We start from the raw sequence: 15,804 nt of genomic DNA, 5'->3' as shown, positions 1-15,804 counted from the left end.
GTGTGGTTAATGTGCTAGTTGCATTTAGATATGCCATAAATTAATTTATTTAATTGTCTCCACCTGTAAGATTCCCGAGCCGTCCTCGGACGCTTTCCCAAATTCAGTAAAGGCCTTTTGAAAATTCCAGAACTGATAGTTATAAATCATCTTAACTTGTTTATTTTTATGTAAACATTCTTTCGATCAAAAACAATATTTGGTTACGGAAACTAGTAATTTTTTATTTATTTTCAGCTCGCTAAACAATGTTTGTCATGTCCAGATGTTATTATAACTTTTATTTGTGTTAGTCCATGGTATCTTAAATCATAATGTAAATAAATGTCAATTAGTTAGAACTAACAAGAGTAGCACAGTTCTTTCTATATAACATTCAAAGAACTACTCTAGATATCCTCATCGTTTATCATAGACACAAGAAACTTTTTAATTATTGAAGGACAAATAAAAATTTCGAAGATGCTGATAGCTCTTAAAAGAAGGAGGATACCCTCATTTTTTGCGTTTAAGAATAGAAAAAATTGATTATATAAACATAACCAAATGACTTTTAAGTAAGTGCAAATGGTATGTACTCCATCAAACTGCTACAAAGCATATGCTATATGCCCTATTAGGTTCCATGTGCATAAGCCTTTTTGTTAGGGTGCTACGTGCCAAATTAAAAGTGTATTTTTCTGTATGTAATGAATTTAGAGATGCACACAAAAGTAACCATGATTTTGATGCAACTCGCAAGAATATCTAGAGTTAGAATTGAATCTTGATATATGTATATATAAATATAGACAAAGAGTGACGATAGTGATAGCAAATGGTTTGTTGAATTGATTTCCTAAGTTATATACTATGTGTAAAGGGCATTCAAGATGAGAATGTTTATATTTAAGCACTATTAGAAATTTACAAAATCACTCCATAAACGTGAACTAACTTTGCATAAGTGTGTCAAGCATTTGTTTAATAACGAAAAAGATGGGTTCGATGAATAGCACTGTTTCGTCGGGTGGGATCCCGTAACGGATATCAAGTGTTATATTTTAGTTTTTATTAAAGGAGATTTAGGTTCTACGCTTATTGGACAGAAAGGGTCAAATACTAATGAAGGTATATATTATATAGTCTCGAATCTAATGGAGTCGTTCAATACAAGCTTGGAATCAATGATAACCAGTGTTGAAATCTAATCAATAGCTTGATTCAAACACACTTCAACACGCTAATGAAAGCCCACTAAAATCAAAGTGGTTTGTACAACAGCGAAGCTAATTCAACAACACTAGACATTGAAAACAATATCAAGAAGACACTACCCCTAGTTGGGTTCAATGACACAATGTTGGAACCTAATCAATGACGCTAGACGGTGGAAACAACACCCCGGTAGGTACATTTCCTAGATGGATATGAGGACACAATATCGGAATCTAATTGATGATGCTAGATACCGAAAACAACACCTGGTAGGTATTGCTCCTACACAACGTCGAAATCTAATTGACAACACTAGACAGTAGACACAACACTTAGTATGTACTACTCCTAGATGGATACAAGGACATAATGTCAAAATCTAATCGACGACGTTGAACGATAGGACAGCATTGGAATCTAATCAATAGCACTACCTAGAATATAGGCACTCGCTAGAATTAGATGTACGATGGGAATCTGAAGTTACAACTAAACTAAGCTAGGCTAAGATAACTAAAAGGATAATAAATAAATAAATATAAAGAATTTTTATGTGTTGTTCAGGGGGGTCTACGTTGGATTATTTGCAGTATTTATAGGCCAATCTAGTAACTATCGGTAGTCGGTTGAATCCTCCTTGAGAGTCAATCCACATTCTCTAGTTAACCACTTTATCCATATCTTGTTGTCTTCTAACTTGCTCGACGATGATCACATGACTTGTCCAACAAATTTTAGCCGCTCCTTTGACTTTTAAGCACTAACCGTTCCTGCATAAATCTCAATGCCAATTCTATCTAAATTTTACTTCTTCAATAGTATCTCTTGGCCTTGACACATGGCAATCAAATGTTTTATCATTGAATCACGTATCTCCACTATTTTTGTATGATCTATATAATACGTTAATAAATTACCTGCTTCAACCTGTCTAACTGGTCAAACAAAATAAAACTTGGCTTTTTCCTCTCTATCCTGTCCTCGAACGAGATTTGGTGAATTAACAAACTAAAATCAAATGTGCATATGGAAAAATGCAACTTGGTGAGGCATAATAGATTATCATAGTGGCAAATCACAATCAAAATCCCTCAATTGGTATATCTCTAACAAATTTACCCTCTGTTAGTTTATGTTAAATTTTACTTTCAAATTACTGAGTCGGATGACATATGACAGTTGACTAGTGTACCAATTTAAAATTACCCTCTATGTGTCACAAATGTACTAATTTTGTGATTTTTTTGTGGAATTAATCAAATTTATCGAATGGTATATTTGTCATAAATATATCGATTTGGGATTTCTTATAGTCAAAAGATTAGTTTTTGGATAAATTTGTCACAAGTGTACCAATTAAGGATTTTTTATGGTTATTTAGGGTAAATTTGTTATAAGCATACTAATCTAGGTTTTTTCTTATCAAAAAATTAGTTTTGGATAAATTTGTCACGATGTATCAGGTTTGGGGTATTTCGTACTATTAACCCATGATAAAAATACTTTCGTTTGACCACACAACTTACTAACCAACACTGCTAGGTCAAACCACCTAACACAAGTGTTGATTATATATTACCACATGAATATTATCTATGTGTAGCTTATTCTATTTATTAAATAAATTTCATGTAATAAAGGCATTCACTTAATTTTAAAGAGAGATATATCTTAGTCTATTTGCAAGATCACAATTTATAATTTATTCCAATAATTCAATTTTAAATAAAATGAAATTGAAAAATATAGATGTCTCAGACGTAAACTTATAATAGTGATAGTTAAGAATCTTTTTTACTTTTTCGATATTAACAAATCCTATCGCTGCAGTTTACATTAATACTCAATAATTACAAAAGATTAAACACAAGAAAGTTTTTAATTATTAAAAGATGAATAAAAATTCAAAGATGCCGGTAGCTCTTGAAAGACACCCTTATTTTTTGCGTTTAAGAATAGAAAAAGTTGATTATATAAATGGAACCAAACGCCTATTGAGAAGTGCAAACGGATGCAAAGCTTATGCCATATGCCCTAGTAGGTTCCAAGTGCAAAAGCCCCTTTTTAGGTCACCAAGTGCCAAACTAAGATGTGTACTTTTCTGTAAGTAATGAATTTAGAAATGCACATAAAAGTAACCACGATTTTGATGCAACTCCCAAGCATATCCGGAGTCAAAATTGAATCTTGATATATGTAAATATATAGATAGAGAGTGGTGATAGTGATCGCAAATGGTTTGTGGAATTAATTTCCTAAATGATATACTAATTTGTAAGTGGGCATTCGAGATGAGTATTGTTATATTGAAGCACTATAAGAAATTTACAAAGTCACTTCATAATCGTAAACTAACTTTGCATAAGTTTAGTTTGTCAAGCATTTGTTTCATAGCAAAAAAGATGGGGTCAAAAATAGCAGGAAATAATGTTATGATAGCGATAGCGGATTCATGAAAGAACCAGCCCTCAAGGGCACTTTGTCGACCTTGTCAAAGGAAATTTCTGACTTGTTAAAAGGAGCCTTATAAAAGAAGTTTGGCGTGTCATTCTGCCATTCAAGTTTTGAGCCCCTTCTTTTTTTCCATCAATAGAAAAGCATAAAAATGACAAAGTTGCTACGAATTATTATTATAAAAGTTCATTTTCATAGTTTTGCTGAGTTTAATCATTAAAGAAATTTTAAGCTGTTTTTCTCCTTTCCAATTAATTGGTAATAAATTATTTTAGTTTTTTTGTTCTTTAGTTGGTCAATTATTTGAGTTTGAGAAGGCTTTTTCTTTGGGGCTAGGAGACATGTTTCATGCTCTGCGGCTTGATATTGTAGCCGCATTCAAAAGTCAACGCCTGACATGTGCTATTTCTCCCTTATAAGTACTTCACTCCAAGCTGAGAAGAAGACACCATTCGCCCATTCAAGCCTTCTTCTTCTTCGCTTCCCTTTTGCACGCCACTATCAATGGAGATCGGTCCAAGAATGGTGGCTACTGTTGTTACAGTCATGAGCTTCGCCATCTTCCTGGGCGTCGTTTCTGCTGATCCTGACATGCTCCAAGATGTCTGTGTCGCCGATCTCGCTTCCAGTAAGAGCATATAAGCTTGTCTATGCGCATTTCTTATAGTCTTCTTCTTAAACTACTGATTACTCCAGACAAGTATCAATAAACCCTAGACATTAATTCTATCATGTACACTGCTTGTTTTCTCTTATACTTCTCCATGACAGGAACTTTATATCTGTACTCTTTCTTGTTTCATTAGCTAAACTATTTCTGACGTTAGTATAGAGCTCATAAGTTTTACTTGCGGATCAAATAATATGCACGTTTAAGGCATCATATGATTCATAGTATGGTGATGAACAGAAGTGAAAGTCAATGGATTTCCTTGCAAAGCGGATTTCAACGAAATGGACTTCTTCTTCAACGGCCTGGCCAAACCTGGACTCACCAACAACACCTTAGGCTCTCTAGTGACTGGGGCCAATGTTGAAAAGATACCAGGTCTCAACACCCTCGGCGTGTCCATGTCCCGCATCGACTATGCTCCTTTCGGCCTCAACCCACCCCACACCCACCCACGAGCCACTGAGATGGTGTTTGTGCTATATGGGGAGCTACACGTTGGGTTCATAACCACTGCTAACGTCCTCGTTGCTAAGACCATTAAGGCGGGCGAGATCTTTGTGTTCCCTAGGGGTTTGGTCCACTTCCAAAAGAATGTCCAGCATGCCCCCGCGGCCGTCATTGCGGCATTCAACAGCCAATTGCCAGGGACTCAAGCCATCGCGACTGCACTGTTTGCGGCCAAGCCCACGGTGCCTAACGACGTGTTGGCCAAAGCATTCCAAATTGATGCCAAGGAGGTCAAGATGATCAAGGCTAAGCTTGCCCCCAAGAGCTAGTCTCCTTGTAAAAGTATAGACGATTCAATTCAAGTTTGATTTGATCCTCAAATAAATTCAAGTTTGACAATGCAATTTCCATTCTACTCTTTTCGTTAGTCACAAAAACGCCATGTTTGTAATCTTTTTGTACCCTTTATATTGAATAAGAGAGGCTTTGAGCCACCAAAAAAGGGTTGGAAGATATTACTACTTTGTGTTACTAAAGTCAACTTTAGGGATTCCTTAGAAAACTTTTATTTTTGTATGACGGATCTAATACGTAAATAAAATACCTGCTCCAATCTGTCTAACTTATCAAACAAAATAAAACTTGGCTTCCCTCTCTATCCTGTCCTCAAACAAGATCTGGTGAGTTAGCAAACTGAAATCAGCCGTCTATATGGAAAATATGCAACTCTGGTAAGGCATAAATAGGTAATCATAGTGGCAAATCGCGATCAAGGGACTCAAACTTTGAGATAAAATGATCTAATTCTATCCGAATTTGTTCAATATCAAGGTAGAATCTTTGAGTAGTTTGCAACAGTATTTAATATGTACCTCAAGATTTATGCGAGAATCGCAAAACCCATGAGTATATATGTATTCGCGTTTTTGTATGAAATTTAGTTAGACTTAACCAAAGTAGCTTAAGGAGCCGCATAGTTGCCAAACACAGGTATCTTCCTCCTCTCATTTTTAGATAAGCTATAGCTAGCAGAAACTCAAGCAGGACCGTGGTAGCTTTAGTAAGCTAAATGCTATAGATGCATTTGAATATTAGAGAGAAGAAGTAAGAACTTCGCAATTGAATTGACAGCTCTAGACATCATTTGATTGGATCCAGATCTCGTAGGCCCATCCATTTACTGCTCGCTCGATGTCCGAATCTAAGGCCATGTTCGTTGTATTCTTCTGAATGCTCGTGTTGACCTCAATTTTCGCAAGGGAAAAATAATATTATACTTAAGATAATATAGATAGATAGATAGATAGATATTTGCATCAATCGATGCAGACTCTGTCAATGTGCCCGTTGTTGGTCAATGGTGATTATCCGTGCATTGGCGTTCCTTATTCCTATTAATTATCATCGAAGGCAGCAGTGGTGAGATTGTAAGGATTGTTCCACAACAATTTCTTGGCAAAATGCCAAGTCGGACATATTCCAATGTCCAACAAAGCATTTCATATTTCCCTAATTTAATACCATCAAATTTATGTTTTTTTCTTTTCTTGTTAAATGCAATGTGAAGCTATTAATGGGAACGTGAGTTTATCTTCTGATTTCCAAACTAAATCTATCTTTCCGGTCTCAAGGTCATAGAGAAATCAGCTTTATGATTAATGGGTTTTCTCCAATCCCAATTATTTTTCAATAATCATATTAGATTAGAGAAATAACTATGAGATTTATACTTTTCTAATGTGCAAGTCTCGATTAGGGATTACTATGTGTGGGTTTGTTTCATCGGAGGAGCTTTTCATGAATGAATTAGCCGAACTTTCACATTTTAGTCAATGGAAAAACATTTATAATCAAAAGAAAATAAATTCACATAAAATTAGAAAAACAAATGTCCTGTTTTGAATTTTTTTTTTTTTTTTTTAAATCCTTTTTTCAAATGTAATGAGTCTCTGACCACAAACGCTTGGTAGCTTCTTCACCTTCTATTGTAAGATAGAGTTTTATATGCTTTTCAACATATTACCAAATATAAGAAAACTAACTATTTTCCCCAAATGTAAAATGGAAAGTATTTTCCTTCGTTATCTTATGTTTTCACGGGCCTCTTTACATTGCTAGATGCTTGTTGAGAAAGAATTTATGTTGCATCATGAAACAAAAAATAGAACGTGAAGGCGACTCATTCTAGCATCTCAATCTTGCTTGCTCTAAACTTGTTATCAGCATTAATTTAAGAAACTAAGGGCCTGTTTGGCAACGTGCCAAACAGTGCCAGATTCTGATTTTTTGTTCCCAGAATTAGTTTGGGACGAGAATCGCGTTTGGTAAATTTTTTGTTCCGGGAACGATTTTGGACAAGCTTTGAGAATCAAAAAAAATTTGATTCTACGTCCGAGAATCAGAAAAGAATCAAAATGTGAAACCCTGGTTGCCATCCGCCATCGCCCGCCGTCCGCCACCGCCCCGCCACCGCCCGCCGCCCGCCGGCCGCCGGTCGCCGGTCCGGCGAGGTCGCCGGAGGCTCGCCTGCCGGCGAGGCTCGGCCGACAAAGGCCGACCTCGCCGAGGGTCGGCGATGCTCCGGTGAGCGTGAGCCGGCCCTCGTTCTGGCCGATCGCGTCCGGCGACCGGCCAAATGAAGAAGAAGAAGAATAGAAAAAAAGGGAAAAAAAGAAAAAAAGTAAATAAGTAAATAAATTATTTAAAAATCAAAAGAAATTAATTTGGAACAGAATCAATTAATACGGTACCAAACGCAATTCTATTCCAGAATCAAAATTTTAAACAAGTTATCAAACGCGTTTTTTACTCAGAATCGCTTCCTGGGAACAAATCAAAATAATCATTTCTAGTCGAATCGCCTCCCGGAACGTAATCGTTTGCCAAACGCGCCTAAATAAATTAAACCAGTCACCATCATCCTCAATTAACGTTCACAATGAAAGCAACAACCCACCTTGTGATCCCAATTAAAACAACAACAAGCACTTTAGTAATCATGGCTTTGGCATTGACTAATTATTGTATTCAACTTGAACAGGATAAGTTGGCAAATTAGATTCCACTCCCCTCTTCTCTAGGATTGAACATCAACTGTATTAATTTTTTTTCCTTTTACATTAAACAAAAAAGCAATAAGATTATACATAAGTTGAACATGGCGAGAGTCTTGCCCAATACACATGTGCATAGCCCGTGGAAAGAGCATATGAGTGATCAACTTTATGGATGAGCATCGACTTAATGATAACGAAAAATCCGGTGCCGTGTCCTTGCTATCATCACTCCATCTCCTCAAGGCATTGACTAATTATTGTATTCACCTTGATCAAGATAAGTTGGCAAATTAGATTCCGCTCCCCTCTTCTTATGCAAGTGGCGAGTTGCCTTACCTAGGATTGAACATCAACCGTATTAATTTTTGTTCCTTTTGGCAAGTTGCCTTACCTAGGATTGAACATCAACTGTATAAATTTTTTTTTCCTTTTACATTAAACAAAAAAGCGATAAGATACCACCATCTGCGGTGGCCCAGTTGAATAAGGCTCCCATAACCCTTTGCAAGGAGGAGAGGAGTTCGAATCCCGTTGGCCGCACGGGATCTTAAGCATAACGTCGGGGTGATGAGTCCTCCGCTAGTGTCACCCCGGGTTTACCTCGCCAACTACCGGCTGTATGGGAGTTCCCGGGTTACAAAAAAAAAAAAGCGATAAGATTATACATGAGTTGAACATGGTGAGAGTCTTGCCCAATACACATGTGCATAGCCCGTGAAAAGAGCATATGAGTGATCAACTTTATGGATGAGCATCGACTTAATGATAACGAAAAACCGTGCCGTGCCCTTGCTATCATCACTCCATCTCCTCAAGGCATTGACTAATTATTATAATTTATTCCACTAATTCAATTTTTAAATAAAAATGAAATTGAAAAATATAGATGTTTCAAAGGTAACTTTACAATAGTGATAGTTAAGAATCCTATTAATTTTTCTGGTATTAACAAATCCTATTGCTTCAGTTTATATTAATACTCAATAATTACAAAAGATTAGACATACGTTAATGGCTAATGTGAGTTATCCATTATTATAGTTTATTTATTGCTTGCATTTGAAATTCATTATGCTTAAACTTTCTATAGATGAATATATGAGGCGATAAAAATAAAGTGAATGTTCACCAACGCACCCTATATCAAATCTACCAAGACTATGTTTGGTCAAAAAAGATTGGGAGGTGAAGGAAAATATAGGGCGAAGAAAATCAAGTTATTTGGAAATGTCTGGAAAATGAAAGCCAAGAAAATAAGAGAAATGACTATTTTTTGTTTGAAAAGAGTGGAAAAATGAAGGTGAAGAAAGTGTCAATGAGTAAAAAGACATTATTATTATTATCCATTAGAAGAAAAATGAATAAAAAAAATGGAAATATCACATGAAAGAAGGGTAGTGGGCCCCAGAGAATGGCAAGCCAAGTCGAGCTTATAGCCAATTTTCGGCGTGGCCCGAACTTTCTGGCCTGGAATTTTCGAGTTCGAAAAAAAAACTTGGACCCAAAATAGACTACCTTGTGTATTGCAGATCTTCAACTAAAAAATGTACATAACCGCAACTTTAGATTGAAACATAGTTAAGATCAATTATAATAAAAATTTAAAATCTGGCAATCATATAAAATGAGAAGTTGTGCTTCAAATATTGTTTGTTGCTGAAAATGTTCGATTATAATTAAATTTGTCTTTAAAAATTATATAAGTAATCTTAGGAAAAGGTAATCTCGCAAAAAATTTATTGAGTTCAAGTTTCAAGCTAAATACCCATCAAATAAGTTTGAAATAATTATATAACTTTTCTAGATAATGTTTGCGATAAATTTTGAAGGCAATTTTAGTAAGTTGCTACTCAAAAGCTACTTGCATTGGCGATTGAGGCTGTTTTTAGCCTTAAAAAGTTCGCATTTTTTCTTTCTATCTTTGTTGCCACTTTTTTCTAGTCCAACCACTGCGAACGCACCATTTTTCACTCATTTGATTTTAATACTATCTTTTAAAATTATTTATGACTTTATTAAGGTGTTTGGTGCCTTTTCTATTATTTATACTTTTATATTTTATATTATTAAAATACATATATTTTGAAGATAGGACCAAAATCCCCACCTGAGCCTATTTGGGCCAAAAGTCACACCGCATCAATCTGGGCTTTCGGGTTCCGGGGGTTTTGCTCACACCTCAAGCGACGAGAATAAATCTAGCTTATTTGAAGACCAATAATTGTGTTCAAATTAATCTATGGCAGATTGGTAATAACTTGAACAATTTTCTGCTTTATAAGAAGTGAACATATGAACTTTTATTTATTAATTTATATGTTTTGAAGAGGGGGGTGTAAATGAATTCTATGACCTCACAAAAAATATTATATAGAAACTTATGAATAAATCAAGTCAAAGAAATCTCAATCTTCAAAAATTATGTTGCAAAATAGGATGATCAATCAGTTTATCACAATCAACTGACAATTGCCATGAAATCAAATAAGGCCCAACAAGATCATATGATTGTGCCCCTAATCCTGCGTCGTGGTATGTATAGTATATGCCATCCCATAAAACATGTCACTTAACTTTGGCCTTGACTTCTTCCTCAATAGCGACCTTCTCTTCGATCTTAGCAAGCTTCATCGCATTCACTTTCGCACTAACGTTTGCTTCAGTCTTCACAGCCCCTCTCTTCTTCGAAATGAATTTCTTTTTTTGATTTCATTAAAAATGGAATATTCTTTTTTTAAAATGGATTAAAAAGAAAAAAATACTTGTAATAGTGGGGGCGGATGTAGCAAAGTGGATCAAGGCAGTGGAGTGTAATCCACCATGCGCGGGTTCAATTCCCATCGTTCGCCCATTAATTACTCCTATTTTTTTATAAATAAAAAGAAAGAAATTTGATTTTCTCCCCAATTTACTACTGCAACAAAGAATCAAATTACCACTATATTTCTTCCTTTTTCTACTTCTTCTTCCTTCTTCCAAGTGCAAGATAACCCCTTGGTTTGGTCTTCCAAGTCACCCCAGTTTACTACTACGACGAAGAATCAAATTATCACTATATTTCTTCATTTTTCTACTTCCTCTTCCTTCTTCCAGGTGCAGGATAACTTTACTAGATGACGTTTGCAATAAAATTTGAAATAAAGGCAATTTTAGTAAGTTGCTACTCAAAAGCTACTTGCATGGGCATTTGAGGCTGTTTTTAGCCTTAAAAAATTCACATTTTTTCTTGGGTTAATACCCTAAAAAACCTAAACATGTACACATATGACAAATTTATCCCAAACTATTTTTTTTTTGGTTAAGGTAAGAAATATATTGATTTTGCAAAGAAAAACAAGTAAACGGGCCACGAGGCATCAAGAAATAAGCACTCTACAAGACAGTCCAAGAAGAGTGAAGGGGTGCCAAGGGACCAAAGGGAACAAAACAACCAACAAGCCGAGAGGCCGAACAACAAAGGGAAGAACTAAGACCTACAACCCTCTATTACAAGAAAATAGAAGGACTTAAGTCCCAACTCCGCTGCAGCCGCCTCTATTCTTCGGGATATCCACCACATGCTTGAATGTCATTGCTTTGTCTTTGACGGCCTTGCAAAGATGCATCTTCATCGCCGGGATAAAGAGGGCCTGATTTCTAAAATCATATTGTTGCGTTCTTTCCATATGATATAACAAAGAGCACCATAGCTAAAACGAGCGAGATTGATAGAATCCCCCACCCGAGAAACGATTGGAGGCCCAATCAAGATTTTCCCGCCACGATTTATTGCGCTAACCGACATTAAACTTTGCAGCCCAATAGGAAGCAAGGTTACCCGAACACGACAAGCAAAGAACAGATGATCCACGGAATCGGGTCCGCCGAGCAAAACGGGCAAGAGGCTGCTGGAATCGCTGCCCAAGAGAGGAGCATAACTTGAGTAGGCAGCCTATTACGGGCAATAAGCCACAAATGGGTTTGGTACCTAGGCGGCATGGCTGTACTCCACACAAAAGAAGACCACGGCACCACATTTCCTTTCGGTCTAAAGAGGTCATACGCGTAAGCCGAAGAGAACCGCCCCCGAGGGATGACGAATCCATTGGAAGCAGTCCTCGAGCCGGGTAAGTTGAGGAAGAGGATCCCACCAATCAGCCATAATATTAATGACATACCACCCAAGAGGCGAAGAAAATGCATCAGCCACGGAAGCGCTCGAGGAATCCCGATCTGTATATTTGCTGGTTGGAGAAAAGGAGGTTAATCGGGCCATTAAGGTGCCACGGATCAAACCAGAAAGAGACAGCTTGCCATTGCCTATCTTCCATCTAAAATGTTGTTGATACATGCCACGATGGCGGAGGAGCCTTTTCCAGCCCAAGAACAAAAGAGGTGGGGGTCGGGGATATCCGTAAGTTCTTCCTCGATAAGAAGACGGCATGAACCCATTTACACCAAAGAGATTCTTTATCGAGAATAGCTTCCATATGTGCTTGAGCATAAGGGCTAGATTATTCTCCCTGAGCGTCCGAATCCCTAGCCCTCCCTCTCTTCTCGGGAGGCAAATGTCTTGCCACGACACTTTGGCCCCACCCGGACCCAACGCCGGCCCTTTCCACAAAAATTGCCTACAGATCTTCTCAATTCGATCCAACACAGCACAGGGCAGGAAGAAAACGCTAGCCCAAAACACTTGAATGGAATGAAGCACAGACTTAATAAGCAAAATTCTACCCGCAAAGGATAGGAATCTATGAGTCCACGATTGAATCCGGGCTGTTATTGCATTAACCAACGTTACACGCCCAGCTTTCCCTAATCTTGTAGAAATGACAGGACCCCTGGGTAGCGGAAAGGAAGAGAACCAACCTGGAAACCGAGAAGATTGACAATGCCATTCCGAAGACTAGTCGAGCCACCGGAGATGTACACTTCACTTTTGGTTAAATTTGGTATTAGACCACCCAATTCGAAAAGGATTCAATTCCAGCTTTTAGAAGGCCAACCGAAGCCAAGGTGGCTTCGGAGAAGAGGAGTACATCGTCGGCGAAGAATAGGTGAGACATCTTCGTTGATTTGCATCTCCGTAAGAATCCGAGTCGATCGACTAGTCTTCGAATCCAAGATTCCCGTAAGTACCTCCATCACAAGCGTGAATAAATAAGGAGACATCGGATCGCCTTGACGAATTCCTCTCCCACTAGAAAAGAATCCATGGAGCTCCCCATTTAGACATATCGAAAACTTGGGGGATCGAACACAAGTCATAATTCGGTCTATAAGAATCATGCGGAATCCGAAAGCTTGAAGGCATGTTTCGACAAATTCCCAGCTAACCGTGTCATACGCCTTCTTAAAGTCGACCTTGATTACACATTTAGCTCGATAAGGATCATGATGAAATCCACTAAAAAGCTCCTGAGCGAGTAAGATATTATCGCTAATATGTCTCCCCTTGATGAATGCATTTTGGGGTAGGCTAATAATAGAGGGCAGGACCCGGGTCAAGCGATTAGCAATGAGCTTGGTTATACACTTGTAAATGGTATTGCAACAAGCAATAGGCCTGAAATCATTAACAATGAGGCATTGGGGATTTTGGGCACCGTAGAAATAATGGTAGTGTTGATTTGCTTCAAGAGTTCACCCGTCACAAAGAAGTCCTTTACTGCCATTATGACCGACTCACCAACAACATCCCAAGAGTGCTTAAAAACTCCACATTGAACCCATCCGGCCCAGGGCTTTACCGGAGCAAGCGAGAATAGAGTATCACGCACTTCAAAGATCCGAGACAAAAAGAAAGAAGACATACCTGGTCCTCATTAAGAGAATGCTTAAGCACCGCTTTGATTTCCTCCTTAACCGGGCGAACAGGGTCGGCGAAGCAGCAAGGATAGATTGGAAGTGATGGACAAAAGTTCGCTGAATTTCCAGAGGATCAGAGGTAGAAACATCACCATTGGAGATCGACATAATTCTGTTTTGAAGATGGCGCTTGTTCACCATTTGGTGAAAGAATCTAGTATTAAGATCACCCTCTTTCAACCATCTCACTCTTGATTTTTGACGATAGAAGGATTCCTCCTGGAGGCGGAGGTCCGTAAATACCTGGATCTGCTCCTTTTCTGTTTCCGCAAGAGCCACATTGAGAGGATTAACTTGCAACTCATCCTGCGTTGCTTGTAACACCCTTCTAGCCTCCACAGTTCTTAAAGAAAGGTCAGAAAATGATTCCCTATTAACCTGCTTTAGTTTGCATTTGAGAAGGCGAAGCTTAGAGTATAGAATAAACATAGGTGATCCATAGAATGGAGAATCCCAAGTTTCCACAACCATCCTAGCATAATCCGGATGAGTCATCCAAAAATTAAAGAACTTGAATGGCTTAGAAGTCTTGGGAGTTGGCATAACCTTTACAACCATAGGCGTATGATCGGAGATACCCGGCGCTAAAAGGAGGCCTCCGAGAATGAGAACGCCGAATTCCAGCACCCGTTCACCAAAACCCTGTCTATCTTCCTTTGCTTTCTGTTGGTCCCCGACGAGGCAGCCCATGTATATCTATAACTGGTGAACCGCAAATCCTCAAGGCCAGCTTGGTTCAAACAATCACGGAATTCCTCAAAGGCCGGGATCCAGGCATTGGATCCCAAACTATTTTTCAAACCACCAAAAACCCCAAACTAGTATACTTTTGACAAATTTACCCCAAATTGATACACTTATGACAAATTTACCCTTTGTTAGTTTTCGTTAAATTTTACTGTCAAATTATTAAATTAAATGACACGTGACAATTAACTGATATGCCAATTTGAAAATTTACACTCCGCTTGTCATAGTTCACAATTTTTGTGATTTTTTTGTAGTATTAATCCAATTTAGTAGAGAGTATATTTGTCACAAATTTATCAATTTAGGGTTTTTTGCCGTTGAATAAATTAATTCAAGGTAAATTTGTCATAAATGTATCAATTTATAGTTTTTTATAATCAGTCATGGTAAATTTATTACAAGTATACTAGTTTAGAGTTTTTCATGGTCAAAAAAATAGTTTTGAGTATATTTGTCACGGTATACCAATTTGGAATTTTTCGGGATATTAACCCTTTTTTTCCTTTCTTTCCTTGTTGCCACTTTTTCTAGTCCAACCACTACGGACGCATTCATTTTTCACTCATTTGATTTTACTACTATCTTTTAAATTATTTATGACTTTATTAAAGTGTTCAGACGATATATTCTTTATACTTTTATATTTATATTATTAAAATATGTATATTTTGAAGCTAGGACCAAAATCCCCACCTTAGCCTATTTGGGCCAAAAGTCACACCGCATCGATCTGGGCTTTCGGGTTTCAAGGGTTTTGCTCACACCTCAAGCAACGAGAAGAGATCTAGGTTTTTTTTTTTTTTTTTTGAGCAAGAGAGATCTAGGTTATTTGAAGACCAATAATTGTGTTCAAATTAATCTATGACATACCGGTAACTTGAAAAATTTTCTGCTTTATAAGAAGTGAACATACGAACTTTTATTTATTAATTTATATGTTTTGAAGAGGGGGGTGTAAATGAATCCCGTGACCTCACAAAAAATATTATATAGAAACTTCTAAATAAATCAAGTCAAAGAAATCTCAGTCTTCAAAAATTATGTCGCTAAATAGGATGATCAATCGGTTTATCATAATCAACTAATAATTACCATGAAATCAAATGAGGCCCAACAAAATCAATCCAGTCCAATAAGCCCAACAAGATCGTATGATTATGCCCCTAATCCAGCGTCGTGGTATGTACAGTATATGCCATCCCACAAAACATGTCACTTGCTAAAGGAGGAAGCATCACATCCAACTTTGGCTTGGCCTTGACTTCTTCCTCAATAGTGACCTTCTCTTCTTTGGAAGCTTCGTCGCATTTACTTTCGTACTGACGTTTACTTTAGGAAGTGTTTGGTTCAGCATTTTGAAAATTCATTAGAAAAATA

At 37.3% G+C, this 15,804-nt stretch overlaps 1 protein-coding gene across 1 annotated transcript; it reads left to right on the top strand.

Moving 5' to 3' along the window:
* Positions 1-4,112: 4,112 nt before the first annotated feature.
* On the top strand, positions 4,113-5,286 carry LOC104426517 (germin-like protein 5-1). The gene is made up of 2 exons (XM_010039598.3): positions 4,113-4,279; positions 4,562-5,286. Exons 1-2 carry the CDS (start codon positions 4,156-4,158, stop codon positions 5,098-5,100), a joined length of 663 nt encoding a protein of 220 aa, XP_010037900.2. The 5' UTR covers positions 4,113-4,155; the 3' UTR covers positions 5,101-5,286.
* The last annotated feature ends 10,518 nt before the right edge of the window (positions 5,287-15,804 follow it).

The sequence above is a fragment of the Eucalyptus grandis genome, chromosome 2, assembly GCF_016545825.1.
Source record: "Eucalyptus grandis isolate ANBG69807.140 chromosome 2, ASM1654582v1, whole genome shotgun sequence".
Classification (NCBI taxonomy): Eukaryota; Viridiplantae; Streptophyta; class Magnoliopsida; order Myrtales; family Myrtaceae; genus Eucalyptus; species Eucalyptus grandis.
The sequence above is the reverse complement of the archived record's forward strand: the minus strand, read 5'-3'. Positions and strand labels throughout refer to the sequence as shown.

What these genes read in the sequence shown, in the direction of transcription:
- LOC104426517 (XM_010039598.3), top strand. Translation starts at nt 4,156, where the DNA reads ATGGAGATCGGTCCAAGAATGGTGGCTACTGTTGTTACAGTCATGAGC. An exon ending in TGTCGCCGATCTCGCTTCCA is followed by an intron (nt 4,280 to 4,561) that starts GTAAGAGCATAT and finishes GGTGATGAACAG; the next exon opens with AAGTGAAAGTCAATGGATTT.